This window comes from Rhodnius prolixus, unplaced genomic scaffold (genome assembly GCF_049639745.1).
Source record: "Rhodnius prolixus isolate KJV_2025 unplaced genomic scaffold, Rpr scaffold_2, whole genome shotgun sequence".
Taxonomy (NCBI): Eukaryota; Metazoa; Arthropoda; class Insecta; order Hemiptera; family Reduviidae; genus Rhodnius; species Rhodnius prolixus.
In genome coordinates this window covers 36,918,108-36,943,699 of record NW_027411592.1, presented here as the reverse complement: position 1 = coordinate 36,943,699, position 25,592 = coordinate 36,918,108, and the positions used below count along the sequence as shown (strand labels likewise).

Genomic DNA, 25,592 nt, shown 5'->3' with positions numbered 1-25,592 from the left:
TACATGCTGAAAGTAACTTTAGCCTTATACCTTTGGTTAAATAATAATATCGTCTATCTGCTGCGATCTTGCGAAGCTGGAAAACGCTTGCAGCTATAACAACTTCATAATCTTTTTTTTTTTGACTTAAAGATAATGTAATGTACTTTAAGGATATTGACTTACATCTTATTATAATAGGAGGTCTTGTGATTTGTAGAGAATATGTTTGTATACAATAAATATGAAAACGAACAATTAAATATTTACTTTTATTATAACAAAACAAGTAATTAATAATGGACAGCTACTGGTGCATGAGCTACAGCGGGTTCCTTGTGTACAGCAGCGTTGAATCCGTTGACTGGATCAGCAGTGTAGTCTACAACACGTCTAGAACCATCGGGTTCAACGACATTGTAGCTGCCATGTACTACATCACCATCACGAGTTTCAGTTTGTCCTTTAGAATCGCCAGTGTATGCATCTTGAACATCGTAGGAAAAGGAGTAGGTTGGATGAGGATCATAGTCAAGCACCTGAGCTGAAGCGACAGCCAAAAAGGCGACAATAGTGATCAGGGTCTGCAAGAAAGCAAGAGTTATATGTTCTCAGAATCAGCCAAGTTTTTTTGGTGCCTTCATCAATTTCCCATGAGAAATGGTGACCAATATTTGTATTTTACGTCTGGTAGAAAATGCGTAATTGAATTCGTAAAAGTAAATTTAATGGTAACATTCTGAAATTTGACAAACCTAGTTGTAGCCGAATGATGTTCAATAATTGAAATTTTGTGATGAAACCGTCCACTTTCATACTGCAGCAGATTCCAATTTCTATTTTTTTCATTAGGAAAAACTTAATACGTGCCTTTACAGAACTAACACCTTAAAAACATCTACTACATTCTGCATCTTTCTTTAGATCAATTTAACAGTAACCAAATTATTAAAGAAAAGAATCACTGAGGAACCAAGGAAAACGAAATTTGGTGTGAACACTCACTTTTTCTATCCCACAGTTTGTGTAATTGAATTTTCTCTCAAATTTACCAATAAAAAGTAGCAGACTTAAATATTATGCATAATACATTTTGTACTTATACATTTTAACAGAACCATTTTTTTAAAAAAACGCTAAAAATTTCAAAAATTTATTCTGCAAAATAACACTTAAGAATCTGCCATTCTTTCCCCCCAGATTTTGAATTTGGTTAAATATTCAATATTTAATTTATGATGTCAATAAAGTACACTCAAATGGCATGTTAGAGTAAGCCCAGCTATTTAGATTTACATATATTTTATACGTACGCCAGCTCAATTTAGCAATGTAGCAACAAAGAGCTTCACGCACATTGATACGTATTCCAAATGGAGTTCATTACTTCTTCGATCTTGACACAGTCTTGGTTTCAGTCTTCTGGAAGCTGTCAGCTCGCCAAGGTGGTAAAGAGGATGGCAATGAGTGATGGTAGAGCAAGAAATTGTCTGTTAGTTTGGTCGTGTGAGTGTGAATGGCCTTGAATGTCGAGTTCTCTTGGTATTTGTGTGCTCCTAGTAAACCATTGGACGTTCAGGGCAATTCGTAGTACTTAACAAAGCATATTGCTTGCTATTGAAATGAATTACACCCTTACATTATTATTTTTTAACATTACTCACCTAACTTCTTTCCTAAGGGTACATCTAACACTTACTTCAGTAAATGCGTAAGGAATTTTAAGATTCATTGGTGTTACTTTTGATATGCTGCATATCATCTTATTCGAAATTCTATGAATATTTAAGCTAACTGTAAACAAGGACCAAATGTAAAAAATATATACCTAAACATTTCTCCTCAAATTTTGACAATTTTTTTGTTCTTATTGGCATTCGTTGGTAATAAAATAAAGTAAAGTAATTGCCTATTTTTTCAGGCGACCTGAAAGAGGTCCAACTACCAATTAGGTGTCGTGCACGGAGGCGACTAGTAAAGTAAACATACTTTACTGTAAATTTCTTTTATTAACCATTAAATAAAATCCAAGGCCTAAAGACCGGGAATCGAACCCAGTACCACAATACATATTAGCTTCGCAGGTGTCGCCTCTTAACCGCTCGGCTATAGTGGCGCCTCATCCGTTGGTAATATACAAAGCGATTATATCAGCTGTTTTACGCCAGATTGACAAATTGTATATTTGATACAAATTGCAAAAATTTTGAAAGTGGTCATACAGTTGCGTTTTCATCCCTCGAAAATAACATCTGTAAAATTATTTTTTTACTTTTACCTTTGAGTTTGATGTACGCCATTGCAAATAGTAATAAATTTCCAGTCGTTTAAAATGTTAAAATTATCAAACAAATAAATAATTTTCTTGAGAAAATTCTCAAATAATTTTTTAAGCTTTGTGGATTCAGTTAAAAGTGAAATTCCATGTATACACCATCAAGTCATACCAGTTGAACCAATTCTAAACAATAAAAGCTTATAAAATCAACTTCAAGTAAAACTTTGTTTTTTTTTTAGAAAAAAATAGCTCAATCACATACAATTTTGATTCAATAAAAATTTATTAAATTACACACACGCGCAAATCCATGATGTGATTTCTAACTGCTACAATAAACCGTCAAATTACTTTTGTTGCTATGTTTATTTAGCGCTTACTTATTTTTTTGCTGTAGAACATAAAATACGATCAAAACTTTTCAAACAAACTTTTCCACTCTGGCAAGAGAAAATGGGAGACTAACTTTATTCTGCACTGGAAGTTTTGTAAATTAAAAAAAAAGAAAAAGAAATTGGGAAAAAATCAACAAGGACAAGTGGAAAACTAAACGCAGTAACTAACCGAAACAATATTTATTTTTGTGAATTATTACGAATAAAAACGAGAGAAAACTGTCAAGAGGCTGGCAGTGCACTGAAACAAGCTTCTGCCCCCAATGACCTCAGAAGTTAACGCATCTGACGTTAAACATTTATGATTTTGTTTTGGCAAGCCTCGCTAGGTACTTCACTCGTTAAGAAATAATCAATATTTTGATTGCCTTATGACATTATTAACGAACATGCGACGAAAGTATCTAAATAAGGCTAATTGCAGAAATACGAAACCTTATATCCGGTTTAGGTAGCACCATTCCACAGTATACATCAACCGTAAATAACTTTCGTCGAACTTCAAAAAAGGTTTTGATAAAATTAAAATCTTTGATGTCGGGGTGACAAATATTTGCTTTTGAGATGCGGCTTAAAAAAGTTAGCAATTTTGGGTTATAATCATGAACAGGACCTGAATTTTGATCCAAGGAGCATTTAGCACCTTTATAGCAGCCCAAAATTTTTTACTGCTAAAGTTTTGGTAATTGTACAATTTTTTTTTTTTTTTTAATTTTATTAACTAGATTCCTACAAGCTACTTACTAGACTACTTGACCGCAGATCCAAACTCGACTTGAACCACAAACTGACAATTTACAAAACACTGTTAAGACCCATATGGACATACGGAGCTGAAGTGTGGGGCTCAACCAAACCTTCTAACTCCAAACGCCTGCAGACACTACAGTCAAAAATCCTACGGAAAATCCTGAATGCTCCTTACTACATTTCTAACCTTACAATACACACCGACCTTCACATCCCTTTCGTCACTGACCTAATAAAGTCTCGCTACCGTAAATTTCACAGCCTCCTAGCTCTCCATCCTAATCCTCTTGTCCAACAACTCTCCTCTCTAAACCTTCCAGATAATCCTCCTCGTCGACTGAAGCGAAAATGGCCTAGAGATCTGTTGTGATTAAATCATTGTGAAGGAGTTTCGCCAGTGGGTGATTGCTCCAACCATGACTTTTCAAGAGAACTGAACCAATAAGATCAGATTTACTTGGTGCAACAATTGTTGCAGTTGTAAATATAAAAATAAAGTGAAAAAAAAACAAAAAACTAGATTCAGTTGCGAAAGGATTAAAATTGAAAAAAACGCAATAAAAACATTTACGCCGGCATACTAAACTGAATACGAGTACAAAATAAAGTTACAGGCTGAATGGATTCAAGGAGAAAATATGAATGAATTTTTGGATTTGTTTTGTCATTGACATTTTATCATACAGCCATACATAAAATTAAATCCTTATGAAGAGTTGGAATAGCTAAATTCTTCACCCATTCATCCACGAATTTATTCTTAGCACATTCATAGCGTTAAATACCAGTATTCAGACTACTGAAATGCAGCACTCATATGAAGGAATTTAAAGCTTCACGACGAAAAACCTCTTATCCTACACATCGAGAGAATTCGGAATGTTTTCTCAAATATTCGAAAAAAAAATGTCTCTCTTTTAACCATTATTTACAGTAAATTATAAATTATCACTGTTACAAAATAAATCATTAACTACAACTATGTTAATTCCTACAACTTCAGGCACTAAATTCGCAACAGTTCGCAACGAATTATAGGATGTTTCTTAAAAAACATGTTCCCAAAACCCACTAATTTGCGCGAAAGTCAACAGATCTCGCAAGTTGCATTGTGCTGCTATCTTAAGAACAGTTACTTCTCACAGCATAACATAGAAACAGTGAAGCACATACGGTTTAAATTCGCAATTTATTTCCAGCTATTTCCTCGCGCTGTCAGCCTTAGGGTACGTTTACAACGGAGCTGTGAGTATAGATGATAGCAGAGATGAAAGCTGATAGAGTAAAATATAATCGCTGATTAGTGTGCACAACGGAGCTGTGATACATGCAACATGTCCGAGTAGTGAAGAAGAGTTTTTATGTTCACCAGCAACGAATTTGGTATATTTTAAGGAAAAAACGCTTTAAAAAATATCATGTAGGTACATCCCATAAATAAAAAACGAAGTACTTTGGGTGAATTTCACCATTTATATAAGGAACTTAGAAATTATCCGGATCGTTTTTTTGAATATGTGAGGATGGGTCCACGCACATTCGACTATATTTTAGAAAAAATAAGGTCAAAATTAAGAAAACTTTGGAAAAATTGTCATGGAAATCCTATAACCATAGAAGAAAAACTAGTGATTACTCTTAGGTAAGTAATGATTTTATTGAAAAAAAAAACAACAAATAAATACACATGAAAATAAATGTAAGCACGATTTAAAAAACAAAATATTGTTTAAAAGTAAATAATAAAATAATAACCAAAAATAATGAGAAAAGACAGCACTAAATAATTTTTCTACGTCCATTTTGAAGCTCCGATACTGGAGTTCAGCTAGCAGAAAAATGAAAAATTCAATTCTATCATCTATGCTCGTTTATAGCAGCGAGTATGAGTCACTAGTCGAAGCTTCGTTGTGCACGCTCACATAAGAATGTACTGGGTTATTCTATAAGCGCTGATGCATCACTGCTTTCATCTCCGCTATCATCTATGCTCACAGCTCCGTTGTGAACGTACCCTTAGTTATGGACGGAGCCTGAGTTATGTTACCACCAACTTTACACATATGCGCTGATCGTCCATCGGCCTTTCCCTTGAACTTTTGGCTTTTGGTAAATTAATAATTATTCTAATCGAAAAATAAGCCTTGCATTTTTTTCATTTTTATAGTTAATAGTTTTTGTTTCTTAACTGCTTTTTGTAGAAAATAATTAATTAAATAAGCAAAAAACGAAAGAAACTCGATTTAATGGTTACTAAAAAACGTTCAATAGTTGATATTTGTTAATTTGTAGTCTAAAATACCTTTGGACGGCCAAAAAAATCATTCATTTTATAAAAATATTAAAATAAAGAGGACAAGAAGGCACACAAATTGACCTTTCAAATTTAATTCTAATTATAAAATCTGATAAATTGGTTAAAAAGAAGAAGAAAAAATGCAACTACAGAAAGATAGCTGTTGGTTTTTGGGGAGAATGCTTTCTCTTTGCAGGAGCTGAATAATGAAATATGCACGATTAAAATGTTTTACTGATTAAACACTAGATGAGACTCTAAGTTTCTCAATGAAAAGGAACTAGAAATTATTCGCTAATGTTAAGAGACATTGGGATAACATTAATGAAATAATGTAAACCACATAAAAGTAAAATGTTTCTACGGTAACACTTGTACACCAATAAAAAAAAAAACAAAATCCTATTAAAACCCTATTTTGCGCTTGTCTCTACAGAAAGAAACAAGCCGATTTCCCCTAAACAGATTTTGAGTAAAATATAACATAGTTATCAAAATCAATAATGCGTGAGGAAAGTTCATTACTCAAAGAAGAACATTTTCCTATGGTCATGCACAACAATTACTATTTGCCCAATGGTTGCGCTTGCGGTAAATCCCTTGTGACCTAATTTCCTTCCACAGGAATATACACAAGAATAGCGGCTTCAATTCATTCATTTTCACAAAAACAGCAAAGAAACTTTCAAGTTAACCTAACTTTTTGTACAAGTTAACCAGCATTTCCTTCACACGCATTTAAATACGCTTGTAATTATCTTTATTAAACTTAATATTTTTCTTGAAGTTTTCCTTTAGCTGAACTTGAGATTTTAGACAGTAGAAAGACAGGATAAGACCTGTTTATGCTTGAGTCAGCTGCAGGTTTATCCCTGATTGCGTAACCTAACCAGAAAAATGAAGAAGTCTTCACTACGAGTATTTCTCTCGATAGGTTCCAAACTTTTGGTTTTCTTGCTCACACTCCTGTGTTTCAATTAGCTTCAAATGAGAACAATTATAGTTGGTATCCTTAAGGAAAATTATAAATTGATACCAGTGTCTTTTTTTTATGTAAAAGAACGAACAGGTGGAAGTTTGGCTTTTCAAAAAAAAAGAAAGTTATAATTTGAATATATAAAAATTGAATACTAAGACTTTACTATGAATCTATTATGTTAAAACTGAAAAAATTTTAAATTTTGAACAATTTTGTGCGCTAATATTTAGTTGAGAAATGTTTACTGATTTATTAAGTCTAAGTAGATGCGTTTTAATTTTTATTTCAAGTAGAGGAGGCTTTTTAATTTAAAACTATCGGTTTGTTATGTACAACTGTTTACCCGTGTTAATGTTATCACAACAATCGTAGTTTTCTTTGAATTAGGTTATTCTTTTTTTTATATTTTTTTTTTTTTTAAATTCCATTCTTTCTAGACAGTATGAAAATATTGTATGTGATTAAAGTGAATACTCTTCTTCGGCTCGTGTGGTAATACAGCAAAGTAATCGTCTATTTTTTCAGTAGGGGCTTAACATCCAACTACCAATTAGGTGTCATGGACGGGGGCAGAAGCTCCTTGTGGAAATTAGTCATATACGGGATTTGAACTGGGGATCTCCCATATACAAAGCCACGCTTTTGACCACTAGACCAATACCCGTCCCTACATATGGTAATTTTGCAACCTCGCAAGAAAAGAATCACTAGACTCACAAATAAATAATCAAACCCGTAAACATTTGGTAAACAATTATTCTCTGAGCGACCGTACGAAAAACAGTGAAAACTGCCTGCCGCTTAGCTACTGTCAGAGAATCAGAGAATTGGTTATTAGCTAGAGCCACTTTTCAGAGAAAATTTTGAATTTTTTGGGGGGGAAGAATATGGGATGGTAATTATCATAACTCGAGCAGGTTACAAAAAAAAAAAAAAGAAGAAGTAAGTTTGCTATTCTAGAGAATCGTCCTTGGTTTCAAGTGTTTTGGAAGCTTGGCGATTGCTGAATCTAAATCAATTACATTCTCGACTCTTTGAAGGTGTTAAGCTTGTCCCAATAACATCTTCATAAAACAAAGGCTCGAAGAAAAACTTGCCGTTTAGAAATGTAATAATTGCAGTGTGACAAAAAAGCATTATGCTTTCTCACCATATGAAGCCACTCTCAAGATAACTTTTAGGATTACATTGTAACTTACCAGCTGAGCCATCTCTGGAATGTTCTAAGTAATGAACTGATTTTTTCCAATCCTATTCTCGTTATTTATACTAAAAGTTCAAGGGATTGCGCCATAGACCGGACCAGTGCTTTAAACAGATTTGTGTACATCGTTTCTACCTTGAATGTACTTACTTGAAGAGGGGTATTCCACCTTTTCTTTCTTTTTATTAGTTTTTTTTTTCTTCTTTTTTTAAATCGTCGTAATATTCATTGTGTCGACTGGCAACGTGGAATTGTAGTCTTTTTTTGTCTTATTTATTTACTTCTCTTAATTTGTTCCCAAATCTTGGAATTAATAACGCAGAATTATTACATTTTATCTCTACCGCCTCTCATTCCTATAGCATCTCCTCTTCTTTGACTTGCTCCATTTCAAATCCTCTTTCATGTCGCTCGTATTATGTAAAGAAAACAAATTTTAATCCTATAGATTAAAATGCTTGAGATATTTTTTGTTTCAAATTTTATTGAGTCAAAGTAATAACTTCAAAAATGGTCAAAAAACAAGAGACTATACTTGTTTTCTAATCGTGAAGCCTGTCACAATTCTAAAATCAACTTTTATATAAAATGCTTTATGTTTCAAGTTAGACTCTCAAGCAAGCATATTTTTAAATTTTCTGGTAAGGCTAGTAATACCTATTATTTGTATCCACTAAATTTATGCCCATTTTGTAAAAATACTGAAGAAAGTCTTTACCACTTTTATAGTATTTGTCCAGTCTATAACATGTTCCGTAATGAATTCACACCATTATTTGCTCTTTTACCTAATCTCAAGTTTTGGCTCTGTCTTTACACACGCTCTCCAAAATTCTTCCCATAGTCTCTATATCTACACATTATTTTGTCTCAAACTAAAATCATTTATTTTGTAATCTTCTTTTTCTTTTTGTAATATTTACTAATCTAATTACAGTTTCAAATTTCATATTTGGTTATACTGTTGTAATGCTATTGTTATTTTGCAAAAAACACCCCGGTTGCAAAAATTATTCAAAAATTAAACATTACAAAAAAAAGACCCACCCCCTAATAACTTGTAAATACATACATATATTTTACATTTAAATTGTAACAGTATAATAGTAATGTAGTAATACAAATATTTACAATAATTAACTAAAAGTATTCTATAAAAGTTGAAATATCCAGCATAAAATACTAACTTCTCTATTCATACTAAATGGTAAAATGTACGAAACAGAGGAGAATTTACATTACAAATTACTAATTAAATTTTAAATTTAAATAATAAACTTTCTGCACTTTTTATATGTTATAACTGTTTAGTTAGCTAGATTGATTGGCTTTATTTTAAAATTAACCTTACTTTACACAAGGATTTCACAATAAAACATAATATCCTCTCTTTTTGCATATTATTTGAAGCTACAAACTATTTTTCTCGTTTAAAATCATATTGTTATTTTTAATTTAAAACAAATCGTACAGTAATATTTTAAAGGATAATTCTGTCCGTCACTGAAAAGTTAGCTATAAGTAGGGTTACCATATATTTTTTACGCCAAACCGGGACAGTCAGTTAAAAATAAATAAATAGTATAATTTGTTATATTTTTTTATTGTGAATAAAGTATAACTTACACTTTTATAAATATTTTGCTATTACAAATTATTAATATTATTGAGTGTCACAAAACTGAACGTATATCGTAAAAAATCACAAAAAATGTAGCTATTAAATATAAAAATATAATAAAATGCACTTACATATTAATAGTAGTAATATATGTGTATTATTTACTTGAACAAGAGTATTTCTCAGAAGATTGTACTTTTTTTAGAAAGTTTTCGTCATTTCTAATTAAATCATAAAATTTACTACATTTCAAATTTAGATTAGTTTTACAAAATAATAAGGCACCAACGTTACACTCAAGCAAACGATTTCTTTATATTTAACAAACATTAAATCTTTTTTTTAACCTTTAAAAACCGGGACACATTTAACAACCTGCTGGGACGCTGGGACAAGTGCTTAAAATCGGGACAGTCCCGGCCAAACCGGGACGTATGGTAACCCTAGCTACAAGAAGCTGCTTAGTGTAAGAAAATTTAAGAAATGGCATCAGTATTTGATTCCAGGTGCTCCGTCTGGGAATCCAGTAAGTACTCAGATAATCCAAATGTAGGTGGCAAAAAATAGTCTTGAATTCCCTAGAGAATAAAGGACTTAGAGAATCTTGATCAGGATTACATGTACGTCGTCGTGGTAGTCGAGAACATGGTGGAGATGTGGGAAACAATTGCGTTTTTTCTTTAGTGTTAGTCTCTCCAACTTGAAATTCCGAAAAATTAAGAGTTTGTGGATAGTAATTATAATAATCAGTTCCAGTAGGCTTATTTTGTCTTTTAGTCGGGCCCAGTGATATCAAATTTCAATTTCCTGCAATTTTGTTTTGTTTTTGAGATCACAAACTTCGCACCACACAAAGACCGCAAGTACTGAAGAACAATTTTAATATTTAACTCAGTATCTGTCCAAGGTAGAATGCAGAACTTGACAGGAATTTCGAAAACAAATATTATTTCAATGTTAATTATCCAATTTGTCTGTTTAAATGGATTTTCTAATTAAGGCCAGATTTAAGGCATTTAAGTGATAAATAAATGGGAAAGAGATTACGATCTGCGCGATGCACAGGATGTAGGAGAACTAATCCATTTTGTTACTAGTTGTTCTTGTTATAAAGAAACAAAGCAAATTATCCTAAACCTTGAATTTGTATTACATGAGCCTTTTTTTTGTATGAGAAAAGCATTTTAAGATTACAAGCCCAAATAAGAAAATTCAATTTGTTCATTATTTGTCCTCCATTTATTTAGTTTCTTTTATCTCAGTTAGTAAATATAAATTATTATTTCATTTTATTTTAAAATATATTTCATTGAACTATTTATTTTATTGCATTTTTTATTTAATTGAGTGCATTTAGTAGCCGACTCCTTTGCCTTTTGTCTTTAATAATGAAAATATGTATTCGTGGCTCTTGGAAGATGGGCAGTGCTGTCGGAAATCACAGAACATTCTCAGTTGCTTTACCACAGAGGTTGACGCTCTTAAAACAAATCAAATATAAAGAAAAGGACTTATGTTTTTCCCTTTAATTTCTATTAATAATTGAATTAATGGTATAGATATTGGGAATGTTTCAGGTGCACGTCGATCAACTAAATTCGTCAGACTCTAAGAGAGATTAGTAATGAATTTTAATTGCGATAGATAAAGACTTGTTCTTTCAGACTCCCTTCCAGTTAATCTTTAATGTGTCACAAGCGAATGCTTTCAAGCTGAGAGTGCAATCAGGAGCGCGATAATGGGGTGTAACAGGGGCAGCCATCCTGAACGCAAAATTTCAGAAGGCGCTTAAATAAGCTCAATGGAACATGTTTTTGTCTATTATCATTATTTATTTTGGTTAATGAATGCAATGGTTATATGTTCAGGATAAAGTATTTTATGCAGCAACTTTAGGCTGGTGGCAAAGCCGCAGTTTTCACACAAATATTACACTTAAGAAGGAATATCCAAACACTCTTCTCCATCGAAAGCCTCCTAAAGCAAACGAAGAAAGTCAAGCCAATCTGATAAGTTTTTACATTAGTTTTGGTAAAAAGTCTAAAAAGTTCAGCTAGATTGGTTTGTGAGAAAACTAGAAAACAAACCAAGAAAATCCAAACTTTCGACCAATCCATTTTCCCTAAACTTAACTTTATAGCATTTTCAATTGGCTTCTTATTATTTTCTAGATTTCAGGAACATAACCTTCCACTAATATAAACTTCAAAAGAAAACCTAACCAGATTTTAAAACATGTAGCGTAATGTAATGGTTGTGGATGAATCAGGATAAATTGGTTTTATCATCAAATAAAAACAATCATCACATCATTTTAATGCACCCCGTATGCAAGACTTCTTGACCTATGATTATGGTAAGAATATCTTGCCAGCGAGGGGCGGGTGTTCGTCTAGTAGCCAAGAGCGTGGTTTTGTAAGTGGGAGATCCCCAGTTCGAATCCCGCGGGTGCAGTCATTCTTATTACTTAAAAAAATCATAATAATTTTTTTAATTAAGTGATATTAGTGATAGATTCGAACTGGGGATCTCCCACTTACAAAACCACGCTCTTGACTACTAGACGAACACCCGCCCATCCCTGGTAATATATTCTTACCGTAACCAAAAGTCAAGAAGTCTTGCATACGGGATGCATTAAAATAATGTGATGATTGTTTTTTTTTTTTTGAAACCATTTATTTAAATTAGGAGATCGATCTCAAAACGTGAAAAATGGTAGATATGGAAAACTTTTCGTGATTGCAATACTTCCTCTGAGGTCAGAGAATGTAAAAACTAAAAAGAGTTAATTAAATCCCTCAAAGACAATCCGGCAATAGGGTCAAGTAGCAGATTATTTTCAGCATGTTCCATCTTGAAGTTTCCTGAATTTTGCTTAGTCCGTCCAACATTGTAAGAGATTATTTTAAATGTTAATTTTATAAATGATGTTGAAAGAATTCATTAGGGGCGTCACACGGACGCTACAAGGCCCGAGGATCAACTCACTGAAATTAAATATCAACTATAAAAATTCGTATATGTAAATATTTGATTGGTCGTTACAAGTGGGTTGTTGATTCACGCCAGTTATGGACAAATAAAATCTTTACTAACACACTCGCACACCCACATTTGACATAAATACGACAAACAAGTATACTTTCCTTAACAATGTTATTTTTATATGAAAGCCTGTACCTTAATCTACTTTTTTTACATAATTGGCACTAATATTAAGGCACATATCGTATCGTACAATCAGATTTTTGAATCCAATCCTCGTAGAAGTCTGCCGTTTGATTTAACAACCACTGCCATTCACAATGTTATAGAGAACACTTCTTGACACACTTGAGGAAACTCATTTGATGAAGATGAAATCACAAAGCGTTCACAATCTTTCAGTTTTTCGTCAACTTTCTGCACCAAATCTTCAGCAATAACTGAAGGTAGCCCAAATTTGTTGTAAATTATGGTTCTAACCCATTTTCGTACCATTCTTCTGCACATAATGTTTTCTCACATGAATGAATTTCAGTCGCTTTCACACCTTTAGCACCAAGAAAAAGGAATCACAGAGCTTATTTTTACAGTCAGCGGGATTCTCAATCGGTGGAGGCATTTTAGGTACTCGCAAAAACAAAAAAAAAAAGTAATCAAAGTCGAATGTTTCCGTTAAAGCGTCTCTCTTCCCGACAAATTTAGATTCACAGCGCGCATGCGCCAAATGCCCAGCACAGTACTGCAGCGGCCGAATGTCAAAACGGTAATTACTTAAAAAAAACACCCTCATATCATACGTAGATTTCCTAGGATTCCAAATTCCATTATTTTTTTTGTAGGGCTGGGGTATTTCAAATGAAAGTGATAAACAAGATACACATTTCCAGACTTTTTTTTTTGTCTCGGAGACATTCCGAGAGTTGGTAACAAAAAGTAACGCCCTATGATGATTCTCCCCCTATGATTGAAAAAACCAGGGACTAATTATAAAAAAAGCAACAGGTTTTCTGCTAATAATTCTTGGTTATTTTCAAATTCGACCCAAGACTAATGTACGATAGTTTGTTCAAAGAGATATTTGGTTGGCACCCTGTCCATTTTCACTTTCTCAGACCTAGCAAACCTCAATACGCACATATTTTCCTACCATTTTACGCAAAAAAAAATGGTTCTTTGAAAAAAACAAACAATTCTTTACATTGCCAGAAATCATAGTATAGGCGTCAAAGTTTGGCTAAATATTTTATGACAGAGACAATTTGCAGTTTATCGTTTGCTTACTAGGACGATTCATCTAGTCAAAGGAAATTTATCAGATCGGTAAGCTCCCAACTGATTTACGGCTGGATAGATGAATATTATGATCAATCGATTGGAAACTCTAACCTATGACGCACTGCCCAATTCTGAATAAACATTTTTATAATCATCTTTCCTGAATAATCATCAAAGAGTTTTTTGTTATATATATGTAATATCTACATATTACTCCCGCTAAGATGCACGCTTAACCATCTTTAAATGGAATTAATTACAAAATTTTATAGTATAACATCATTTTTGTACCACTAAAAAATTTTCTACTGCAAAAAACAAAAATGCTATAAAATAGGATGATAAAAAAATATTTAATTTTTGTAATAAAATAATGGTATAAAACACTTCTGTATTATGAGATAGTTTTGGAAGATATTTTTATATCTTATTGTTTAATTCACTTTTTGAAATTTATATTGCTAAGGAAATTCTCCGATTTTTAAGTCATCGGTAACTTCCGATTGTTAAGATTAGTTTTATCGTAAAATTAAAAGTTAAATAATAGGGAGGAAATAGATTCTTGCAATAAAGTTAGCTAAGGATCTCTTCTACTATTTGCTTTAGTTAAAACTATATTTGTTAGTTTTAACTTTAGGATACTAGCTATAATTTGAAAATGTACGGATCTGAAGCTAAAACTCTTACAAACAATTGTTTAAATAATTGAAAATAGTGTATGTTATATTTCATTACTGCATAATATAATGATTATTTTAACATTTCACTTGCTTAAAACATGAAGTTAGGTATAAATCTCGTTTTTTCACTTGCTTTGTTTATTTTGCAATTGTCAGTAATTTGCAACAAGCAAACGAGATGAGAGTTATAAGAGATGGTGTAAAGGTTTAATAGTGTGCGCCCAGAGACATGAGTGGAGTGATAGACGTAGATAGAATAATAGAAGTCGTTAGGTTGGCAAGCTCACAAAGCAAACTACCCCTGAAGATCGGCGTTAAATTGATATGGTCTTTTGGCCACTGCCGCCTTTAGCCTAAGTTGAGGATTGAGGCAAAATGTTCTGGTGACCAGATTTAAGTGAAGTTTTAATGTTTAGAAATGAGTCTGTATTGACTTATTGGATACGCAGAAAGGAGTGGTAACAAGATTTTTAAATGTAGCGTTTGAAGTTTAGTCAGTTTATTAATGTTAATTTAGCGATTCCCTTTAGGGATTCCCTTTAGCTGCATTCCATAAGTCCATATTTAAGGCAAGAAGAGCAGCATAAATTTTCTTCTGTTTACTAGAATCAGTTGTTTGTGGAGTAGTGTTTCTAATACTTTGTATCACCGGTTCAGATCAGTTCGTTTGAGATTCGAATGGTAGTTCCATGTTTAGTCGTTTGTCTATTGTAGTCTGAGATGCTGTACTAGGTTAGTTGTAAGAATGGTAATATTGTGAAAGTAAAAAGAAAAGAGAATCTTAGAGAACTAAAAATGAATACTATGTTTTTGGGATATTAAATTTTAATCAGAAATAAATACTCGTTTGAATGATCAACAAAGGCTTTCCGGATGGAATTACAAGTTGAAAAGAATCAGTATTAATTTTTGAAAATGAACTATAATTAAGTTTTATTTTTTCACATTAAATGTCGTGGAGCCTGTATAGGATGGTACTACAGTAAATGGGAGATCGTTCGGCTATTCATTTACATGAAACGATTATGTATTTAAATAAATTCTCCTAATGCCAAAGAAAATGAACTAAATCAATGAATAAAACGATAATTTTTCCTACCCAACGAAAGAAGTAAAGTAAGTAAAATGAAATCATTATAAAACTTTCACGAAAATAATTCAAAATAAGTTAATTCCGAATGAAATTTGGAAGCCAAGGTCGGTATTCCAGACGATGGTATTAACTTAACGAAAGCTCATAAACTAACTGGCTCATATCAAATACTGAATAAGTATTTATACTCTTAGGGGGAAAAAAATAATGTCCAAGCAGATGAGTTCCCCAAGGATGACTAGAAGGCCGATTACTGTATATATAAGACCAGATTGTTCAGCTGACATTCTGTCAGTCGTTTACAAGACTACATCTAAAACTACTCGTATCATCATGTACAAGGTCTGTAATACACAATTTGTTTTATTCAAAAAATTGCTTTCAACCCGTTTCATGTGTTTAATGTTTTCTAACATTACAGGTAATCTGTTTAATTGGATTGTTGGCTGTAGTTAGTGCCCAGTTTTTGGGCCCAGTTGATGATTACGATCCTAACCCATCTTACTCCTACAGCTATGACGTCCAGGATCCTACTACCGGCGATTTCAAGACTCAAAGTGAATCTCGTGATGGTGATGTAGTACATGGCAGCTACTCTCTCATTGAACCCGATGGTTCCAGACGTGTTGTTGACTATACTGCCGATCCAGTCAACGGTTTCAACGCTGCTGTTCACAAAGAACCTGGCCTTACTACCGCTCCTGTTGTACATTACTAAACGGCTGAACTAAACTTTGTTTGTAAAATAAATTAAAAATTGTTACAATAAAGTCATTTATTATTTATAACCTTATTTCTAACTTCTGTAAAAATCCTTCATTTGACTTCTACGGTACGATGGTTCTTTTTACTAAACTAAACTAAACGATAGTTCATGTTAACTAAATCAACGTATGTTTTGCAGAATTTTTTTTGCCGTTTTTTAAAACGCTTCGAAGTACCTGGATTGGCTGCCACGGTTATAGCAGTAAGGTATAGCACAACAAAGTAAAGTCATAAAACCGAGTGGTGATACACCTACAGTTTAATATCTTTAGAGATCGCATGGCCACATTCGCCGAAGACGTCTAGGAGGAGTATAAGAAAGTCCGGGGAATGACAGGCGATAGACGAAAGGTTTGTGATGAGAGGTGATTAATTATTTAATTTCAAATACAATTAGATGATGAAAACGCTCATTAAACAAAAAAATAAAGTCAAAATTAAAACAAATAGAGTGAGCTTCAGGTCCAACTACCAAACAAGGTGCGTTGGCTGAAAGTGATTCACAAAATCTTGAATTACTCGCTGTCAAACATTAAATTATAAAGGCGTCAAGGTAGCTGAGTAGTTAAAGCAGTAAAGCTAATATGTGTTGTGGTACTGGGTTCGATTCCCGGTCTTAGGCCTTGGATTTTATTAAATGGTTAATAAAATAAATTTACAGTAAAGTATGTTTGCTATCTACCTCCGTCCACGACAAGGTACGACAGCGGTAGCTGGACGTAAAGCCCGCCTGAAAAAAAATTGGCAATTACTTTACTTTCATAGCAACGAAGCAATCTTAGGTCAGTAATAAATAGTTCAAATACCAACTTATTTTCATTAAAACAATTCTTACCTTGAAGAAAACAAAAATTTTGAAATACATCGATTAATAAACAAGAATTGAAGTATTAATGAAGCAAAGCAATCGCCTATTTTTTCAGGCTTAACCTCCAACTACCCCAGTTCAGGTCTACCCCGTCCTAATTACCGTGGCTCCTGATTATTTACCATGTTTTCATATTTACCAAAGTGCGAGAAGTTGGCAGGAGTTACCACGGCATTGATCACCAGCACTTCGTTCAGGCACTCTTCCAACAAAAAGCGTAATACCTTAGCACACATATCTTTTTGGTGTTTGGTTCACTAGCAATTGCTGGGTTTGTTAACGGAAACTCACTTATTACCAGAATATGTTTATTAAAAAACCTAATTATTATTACACGAAAATATGTATCTCACCTCCAACTATATTTAAATTCTTTTGGAAAATTGAGAAATTAGATGATGACTCATCATCCCGTTAGCAAGTACTTCATTCTATGAGAACGCTTTTGAAACAAACGAAAACTTGGCCAGGATTAGTCAACATTTTCTTTCTGATGCTCGTCTTCGATATTTATCTTGATAAGTCTAAAGAAAGCGACTGTCACTCGCCACTCGAGTTGTAACTCATCCACTCAGTAAAGTGTTATTTCTTTTAAACTGATTATACAGGGTGTTCAGCATAAGACTACGGTAACTTCGGGAGACGATTCTGGGCATCATTTGCAACAAAAAATTCCATATAAACTATGGCTCGATTCGGCTTCGTTTTATAGATATTTTTAATTTTATGTTTTTTCAAGGTGTTACTACTTTTTAGCAAAACGTTGTCTATATTTCTCAAACTATTAAAGCTACAGCTATTTTAATAAGCTCATTAGAAAGAAGGTTAAATTTCCTTTTAAATAAGCTAATTTGTATTCCAAAATAATAACATTAAGTATTTTACTTTGTGGCCCAAACATAAGAAACAGCAAGTTTCTAATTTTTTCCAAAAACTTTACCTTCATTTTTCTCAAAAACATTTTATATGAAAAAACCGTGCACTATTCAGGAAAAACATCTACATACGATCACCTTTCGAACGGTATACAATGATTGGGGTTATGTTAAAAATTGATGCAGAAATCTGTGATTAATTGCAAAAAAGTAGGCCTCAAAACAGCGTCGGCATTATGAAAGGAATTTACCTACCATAAGAATATAACTGATCAGAATCATCAAATCCAGATGTTTTTTTTGAATAGTGCACGGTTTTTTCATATAAAATGTTTTTGAGAAAATTGAAGTCAAAGTTTTTGAAAAAAATTAGAAACTTGCTGTTTCTTATGTTTGGGCCACAAAGTAAAATACTTAATGTTATTATTTTGGAATACAAATTAGCTTATTTAAAAGGAAATTTAACCTTCTTTCTAATGAGCTTATTAAAATAGCTGTAGCTTTAATAGTTTGAGAAATATAGACAACGTTTTGCTAAAAAGTAGAAACACCTTGAAAAAACATAAAATTAAAAATATCTATAAAACGGAGCCGAATCGATCCATAGTTTATATGGAATTTTTTGTTGCAAATGATGCCCAGAATCGCCTCCCGAAGTTACCGTAGTCTTATGCTGAACACCCTGTAGAGTAATCTTTAACAATAAAATGTTTTATACAGGGTGTTCATTTTAAGACGGCTCAAATGCATTTCATGCTTAAACGGTTGATCTGAGCAAAAAATGGTAGAGGAAAAATTTGTTGCCTGTCGCCTCTAGTTTTAGAATATGTGACTTGGTTTTAGATTCCTGCCCGCATACGCGGCTGACGCGCGACCAAAAGTGAGGGTTTGCAGTTGACCCCCATTTTCATATACACAGTTTTAAAGAGTATAAAAAGTTATGCAAGAAACCGGAAACCGCAATTCAATATCTTTAAAATTAAAGGTGCTAGGCCATTTCAAAATCTGGTATTTATTAATCATATTTCAATTTTTTAACTTGTTATCAAAGAGAAAGAAGAGCACGCGATAGGTCGTTTTTATGTATTTTTTCATCCCCTTTCTAATAAAAATATTGCCAAGACAGTAAAGCTAGTATTTTTCTTAACACCGGGAAATAAGTCGTTTTCCGAGTGATTTTTCTAAGAAAAATCAAATGTTAAGAGCTTTAGATGTTCTCAAGCATACACAAAATGGCTAAAAATTAATTTTACATCTGTTACAAACAAGAAGGTTTAATAATTATTTGGTAATTTTGGGAGAGTTGCGTTTAATTACCAAAAAAATTGGAAACCTCGAATATCTAGTTTTATAGTAATATCTAGTTTTTCAATAAAATAACACGTTAGAGGGATGCCTACTTTCACCTCACAATACAAACTAAAACAAATTTTCCTAAAAAGATCCAACAAAAGTTATAGTTCTTAATTTGTATAGGTCCTTCAAAAAATGTACGTAAATTATCTGGAATTATTATTATTGTGTAAGTCGACGAAAAATGAAAAACAACTTTCATCAACTTAACTGATCTTGCTGTTTCTTTCTAACTTAGAATTTCGATAACCTCTTATTTGAACCTGTAACTAAAAACCTAACTTCCATAAAAATTATTGCGCCGGAATGGCGTTGAGGAATCCGGATCTTGGTTACACGCAAAAATTGAACGGGAAAAAGTTAAATTTAAAAGAGTTCTTGTCTTAAACAAAGATTACAGTATTAAACTAATTCTATTTAAAAATTATTTGCTACTCCATTAAAAAGTAAAGTTTTGTTCACATTATGTTAAGAGCAAAAATTAATCAGAATAAAACCAAACGTTTATCTTGCGAATTTGTGGTGATATTATGTGATAACATAATAATTGGTCTTACTAATTAGCAAACGTATCTGAAAGCGATGCAACAAACAACGATGGTACCAAACGTTCTCAACAAAGTTGCAACTATGGTTCATTGGGGATGCTATCATGAAGTTTGGAAATTGTTTATAAACTTAATTATTGACTTAATTACGAGAACTAGTACATACATTACTTCAGGACATTAAATTAAATTTTTGTTTACATCATACTTGAAAAATTCTCCCAAAGTAACGCTTTGAGAAGACCAATTTTTGAGTTTTAAGTATCAAACATATGACGTCAATAATTAAATTCTGCTTTGTGAAAGATATTTTAACTGGTATTTTCACCCAGTACTTGGCTTTGTTTAAATCACAAAAATGAAAAAGTCAATTAAACAACCCTGTAAAAACATTGCATAATCTCATTAAGGTTTCTCATGGCGTGATGAAATCAAATCCGACTCAATGGGTCTTGTATACAAGAAAACTTTCATTATTTACATTAATTTATTTTCATATTTTTCTTAACCTACTTTACATTTTAAGTACACCCTGAGAGGCACTATTCGATCTCATAGAATTTCGAAATGAACTTTCACAAAAAGTGAAACTGAAACTTTAAATTCAGTTTAGACTGGACAATGAGCAGACTTTGCGGGATGCCCTTCAGTCTCTGAACATTTTGGAGCATTTCGTGTAAAATTGCCATTGGATGGGTGAAGTATGGTTCACGAGGACACATACTCTTTTGGAGAAAAATGTTGAGAATGTAATACTTCAAGAACTTCCTGGAGAGGCCTTAGTCAAGACTTGCACTATACACAACCTTGGCAAAACGAAATCTACTCTGTCATAGAGCATTTTCTTTTGAGGAAGCATATAAATATGACAGGAATAGCTGCAGAACCACTAACTCCCTGAAAATGTTTTCATTTCATCTCCTTGGAGCGTCCGTTTATTACGTTCATAAAAAATTCTTTATATTTGGCGCCTTCATTCCAAAGTCGAAGTAGCCGTCGAAATCTTCGCTCAACTGCGCAATCTAGAATGATACAGGTGAAATGAATTCTACCGTCAATTTTTATCACCATAATGTCCAACTCAAACGTAAGGTTGGAATTCATTGTCTAAGGGAGTATAACTATAAACCGTACAGTTTGTTTCAGCTTTTTGCAATTTTATCAAGCATGACTTCAACGTTAATAAAAAAGGGTGATACTAATTTCAAGGACCTGACAGTTTCATCTTGAAACAATTGTTAAGAAAAATTATTTGTACAGTTCTTGGAGGAATTACTTCACCAGACATCTTCGTTGTGTTTTCAAAACAGTCAAATTCGAGTTAGTTCTCTTCTTTCATTTAGAAGTTCGAATCTATTCCTTACAGCTAGCTAAACTTATTCCCATTTTATTCAGATTTTTTGTTGAAAGCGATACCAGTAACTAGTTCAAAAATAAAGTTCCTTCACCAGAACCAAATTTATATTTTAAAAATGTTCAGCCACAACGTTCTGTACGGATGTATTATTAAAAACAACTTGTTATATCCAGTTTGTAGTTAATTTAAAGATTACTACATGTAATTTGAAACCAACTGTTTACAATTCCTTTCTTGCTTACTATTTAAATTCATTAAATTCGGTAAATTTGAAAGTTCGTAAAGCAAGTGATGAAAGTATTGATGGCTACAATCCTCAGCAGCTGGAACATGGAAGATTCAGACAACTTAAAACTTTTGGGCAAATATTTAAAAAGTTCTTATTTTGAATTTTTTTAAAAAAAATTAATTCCTCGCCATTGCGATCTCATTAAATCCATTAAAATCCATCTCATTAAACATAAATTTTCACATTAGGAATCAGATAAACTAGTATTTCTGTTGTTTATCCTGGATTAAGACGCTAACATTTGAAAGTAGTAAAATTTTCTTGGGAAAGCATTCCCTTTTCCTTTTACCTTTTTGTTAAATATTCTATTAGGTGAGAAACCTAGTTTTAAAATATTAAAATGAGTTTTCAGATAAAATAAATAATTTTTTTTAATTCAGTTAATTAAAGAATTCAATGTACAATTTCATTTCATTCGGTTAGAATGAATAGCGAGCATAGGGTGAAGCGATGGCTCTACGTATTACAGCTGGAGCCCTGGCAACAGCAAGTGGAGCAACTCTGGCGGCAAGCACGGGAGCTGTTCTGGTGGCGAGAACTGGGGCACCAGCAGCCTCTTTGTGAACGGCAGCGTTGAATCCGTTGACTGGATCAGCGGTATAGTCTACTATACGTCTGGAACCGTCCGGTTCAATTAGAGAGTAGCTACCTTGTATTACTTCACCATTAAGAGATTCACTTTGAGACTTGAAATCGCCGGTCACTGGATCCTGGACGTCATAGCTGAAAGAGTAAGATGGATTTGGGTCGAAATCCGCCGGAGCAACAGCCTTCAAGAGCTGGCCATTGGCAACAGCTAAAAATCCTAACAGACATATAAGCTGAAAAAAAATACAAAGTAGGTATAATTAATTTATAGTTTTCTTACCCTAACTCCAATAACAGAAGGTATTGTAATCTAACTGATTCTCGACTTTTATTTTTGCCGAGAATATCTGTTTTGAAGTTCTCTGAGAATGAAAAAGTAGAGTTTTATAAATTGATATAATGTGTCTGTGTATCCACCAAGTCTCAAAATAAAGCAATCGCAGAAGGTTCGAATATAAGCGCTAAGCGTGAATGTGCATTCTCTCAAATTGATTCTAGGTTTTTTCAAATTATTGATGCCTGTAGTTGTTGCGAAGTGGGCTAGCAAAGACACCTTTAAAGTGAAAAATTGGTGTTGATTGAATCGCAGCAAATTAGTTCAGAATGGTTATTTTGAGAATAAGAAAATATAAAGTAAAGTAATTGCCTATTTTTTCAGGTGAGCTTTACATCCAACTACCAAATTTAGTGTCGCGGACGGAGGCAACTAGCAAATTTACTTTACTGTAAATTTCTTTTATTAAACATTAAATAAAATCCAAGGCCTAAAAGACCGGGAATCGAACCCAGTACCACAATACATATTAGCTTTACAGGTCTCGTCTCTAACCGCTCGGCTACCATGGCGCCTAATAAGAAAATATACTTCTGGCTTCATGAATTGTGTAAATAGGTTTTTTTAAAATTTAGGTTAGATCTCTATGGGGTGCGAGGAATATCGAGTACTCCACCCCAACATTAGTTAGTTAGGTTAGAAGAAAATAGGAGTTAGGCCAACCGTTAGGTTTGTATCGATCAGATTGACTAGGTGTAGGTTAGGCTGTGTAGTAAAGTGTCTATTCTACAGTATAGTTTAGGTGCAAAGGACCCTTGTTGTTGCGCACCTTACAAAACCCCAAAACAAACTTTAAGTACTTTAAGATTGCAGGTAACAGAGGTAAAAAAAAAGAATTGTGCGAGTTCATGTGGACGAAGTTGATGGGTATCATCTCTGACATCACCATTAAAATTAATTTTAAGATTTAAGTATTAAGTCAGCCGACTATCAAGGATTTCTCCTACGAGACTGAAACGACAGGAGTTTAGCACACGATAAGACTTCTTCTCAGCCAGTTATACATTCTAAGCTCTCGCTACATAACAAACTGCCGATTTATAAAAGAAATCTACTACCAATTCGAAAATAAAGGATTAAAAGGTGGAGGCTCAACGAAACGGACAGTTTCCAAATGAATCCCAATCCTTACAATTAAAAATCCTTCGCAAAATCTCACTAGGTCCTTACTAAAAAAAAACCGGATCTTCCAATGAAAGCCTTCTTCTTCAATCCAACCCTCTAGACCTACAGAAGGCTTCTTCTCTTGTTCCAAGTAGCCATCACCGTCTCTGACGTGCCAGAGGCCGCAAGACTTACTTTTACAATAAGTTAACTATGTATTTTTAATATTTACATAATATTGTCTCTATCTAATGGACATAGAATAGCAGCGTAAGAACTTTTATTGTGGTGTACTTACAGTTGTAAATATCAATTAATAAATTTTAAAAACTGTCCGCCATCATGGGAAAATTAAACCACTGTCATCATCACTATTTAATGTAAATAGGTAAATAAATAGACATATACGGTAAATACCTACTTTGAACATGATGTCAACTGTACTTCCTCAAATGGACTGATCTGCTCTGAAAGCGCGACCATGTCTTTTATACAAGATGGCAAACATCCTTGATGAGGAAGTCATTAGTTTATAAATTATTTTATTAATACCAAAAAAGAAGATTAAAAAGATTTGATGATAATGTCTTTAGTAGAAATTTGAACAGTTATCTCTAGTTCTCCAAAGAGATATTGGAGAATTCCAACCTTGGCTTTCAAATTTTTGCTACTTTATTGGTTTTAAAAAAGAATTCTATTAACAAAATAATTTATTAGAGATTTTTTGTTATTTTAGTTATTGATATTCTTTGGGTTGTTAGATAAACATACTGTTTTGCATAAAAATTCAGCGCTATATAAACCTTAACAAAAACTTACAGTTTAAAATGTTAAGTATAAGGGTTGATTAAACGCCAAAAGGTACACAAATCAGCGAGTACCCAACATTTCATTAATATTTAAGTAATTCTACTGCATTAATTTTCATTAATAAGTTATTTTTTAGTATTTATTAGATGTCACAGACCCTTATGCTGGCCATTTTCGTCTACAAAATATATGTTCAAGTAGCATTGTAGATTGACTGTAATATCTAGTTATCTATAATAATCCAACTATTAATTACAGGTTAAAAAGAAAAACCTTATAAAAAATAAAAAAAAAATTATGGGGCTAAAAAATTCAAAACCTTTTTTAAAAAAAACTCACACCAACATACATCAATGATTTTGTTTATTTTTATTTTTAAATAAAAATCGTCGGTTTAAGTTCATTCTTCGATTAATGTAATTGTTACTTTATGTAGTAGTCAAACGTTTATAGTAATAGGTAATAATTATCTGGCTTTATCGCAAAAAATATAGTTTTCTTCAATTACATTCTCAATCTAGGTATTCATCCCACAATGTTGTATATATGTAATATAAAGTAAATAAGATATGCATATTTTTAGGACAGCTAATTATTCCAGTATTTTACTGTAAGTAAAATTAGGGGGACTAAATTAAATTACAATTGAGAAATCAATAATTGTTGTTGAATAATCTACTTGTTATTAACTGTGTGTTATTTGTGCTCTCGAATATTTCGGTAAGACGAATTCAAGACAGTAGCCTACTCTAACTTTGTCTTTTTCTACTTTAACATACATGTACATATATGTGATTTATCATAATTATAACAAAAAAATATAAATGAAGTGGCCAGCATAAGGGTCTGTGACATCTAATAAATACTAAAAAATAACTTATTAATGAAAATTAATGCAGTAGAATTACTTAAATATTAATGAAATGTTGGGCACTTGCTGATTTGTGTACCTTTTGGCGTTTAATCAACCCTTATACTTAACATTTTAAACAGTAAGTTTTTGTTAAGGAGATTTTTGTACCTTTTGGATAGATTTTCCTTTTTGTCTATTTTGCAAAGTTACATATCTGCTTTACAAATTTTTTTAAAATTTGGAATAAGCAATTCTATCATTATAACCTTATAAGGTGTTAAGTCGTAACCGTAACTACCTCTGGAGAGAT

At 32.6% G+C, this 25,592-nt stretch overlaps 3 protein-coding genes across 4 annotated transcripts in view; 1 reads left to right on the top strand and 2 right to left on the bottom strand.

Moving 5' to 3' along the window:
• Nucleotides 1-237: 237 nt before the first annotated feature.
• Nucleotides 238-25,592, bottom strand: part of LOC141449560 (larval cuticle protein A3A-like) — a 684,900-nt gene continuing 659,545 nt past the window's right edge. For both annotated transcript variants that reach the window (XM_074119108.1, XM_074119109.1), the window contains one exon: nt 238-563. In XM_074119108.1, coding sequence (XP_073975209.1) covers nt 273-563 — 291 coding nt within the window. In that variant the 3' untranslated portion in view covers nt 238-272. The remainder of the gene's footprint in view (nt 564-25,592) is intronic.
• LOC141449556 (larval cuticle protein A2B-like) lies at nt 15,724-16,326 on the top strand. The gene is made up of 2 exons (XM_074119102.1): nt 15,724-15,880; nt 15,960-16,326. Exons 1-2 carry the CDS (start codon nt 15,746-15,748, stop codon nt 16,254-16,256), a joined length of 432 nt encoding a protein of 143 aa, XP_073975203.1. The 5' UTR covers nt 15,724-15,745; the 3' UTR covers nt 16,257-16,326.
• LOC141449563 (larval cuticle protein A2B-like) lies at nt 21,947-24,090 on the bottom strand. The gene is made up of 2 exons (XM_074119112.1): nt 24,041-24,090; nt 21,947-22,414 (listed from the first exon to the last, which is right to left on the bottom strand). Exons 1-2 carry the CDS (start codon nt 24,047-24,049, stop codon nt 22,013-22,015), a joined length of 411 nt encoding a protein of 136 aa, XP_073975213.1. The 5' UTR covers nt 24,050-24,090; the 3' UTR covers nt 21,947-22,012.

What these genes read in the sequence shown, in the direction of transcription:
- LOC141449556 (XM_074119102.1), top strand. Translation starts at nt 15,746, where the DNA reads ATGTCCAAGCAGATGAGTTCCCCAAGGATGACTAGAAGGCCGATTACT. An exon ending in CTCGTATCATCATGTACAAG is followed by an intron (nt 15,881 to 15,959) that starts GTCTGTAATACA and finishes CTAACATTACAG; the next exon opens with GTAATCTGTTTAATTGGATT.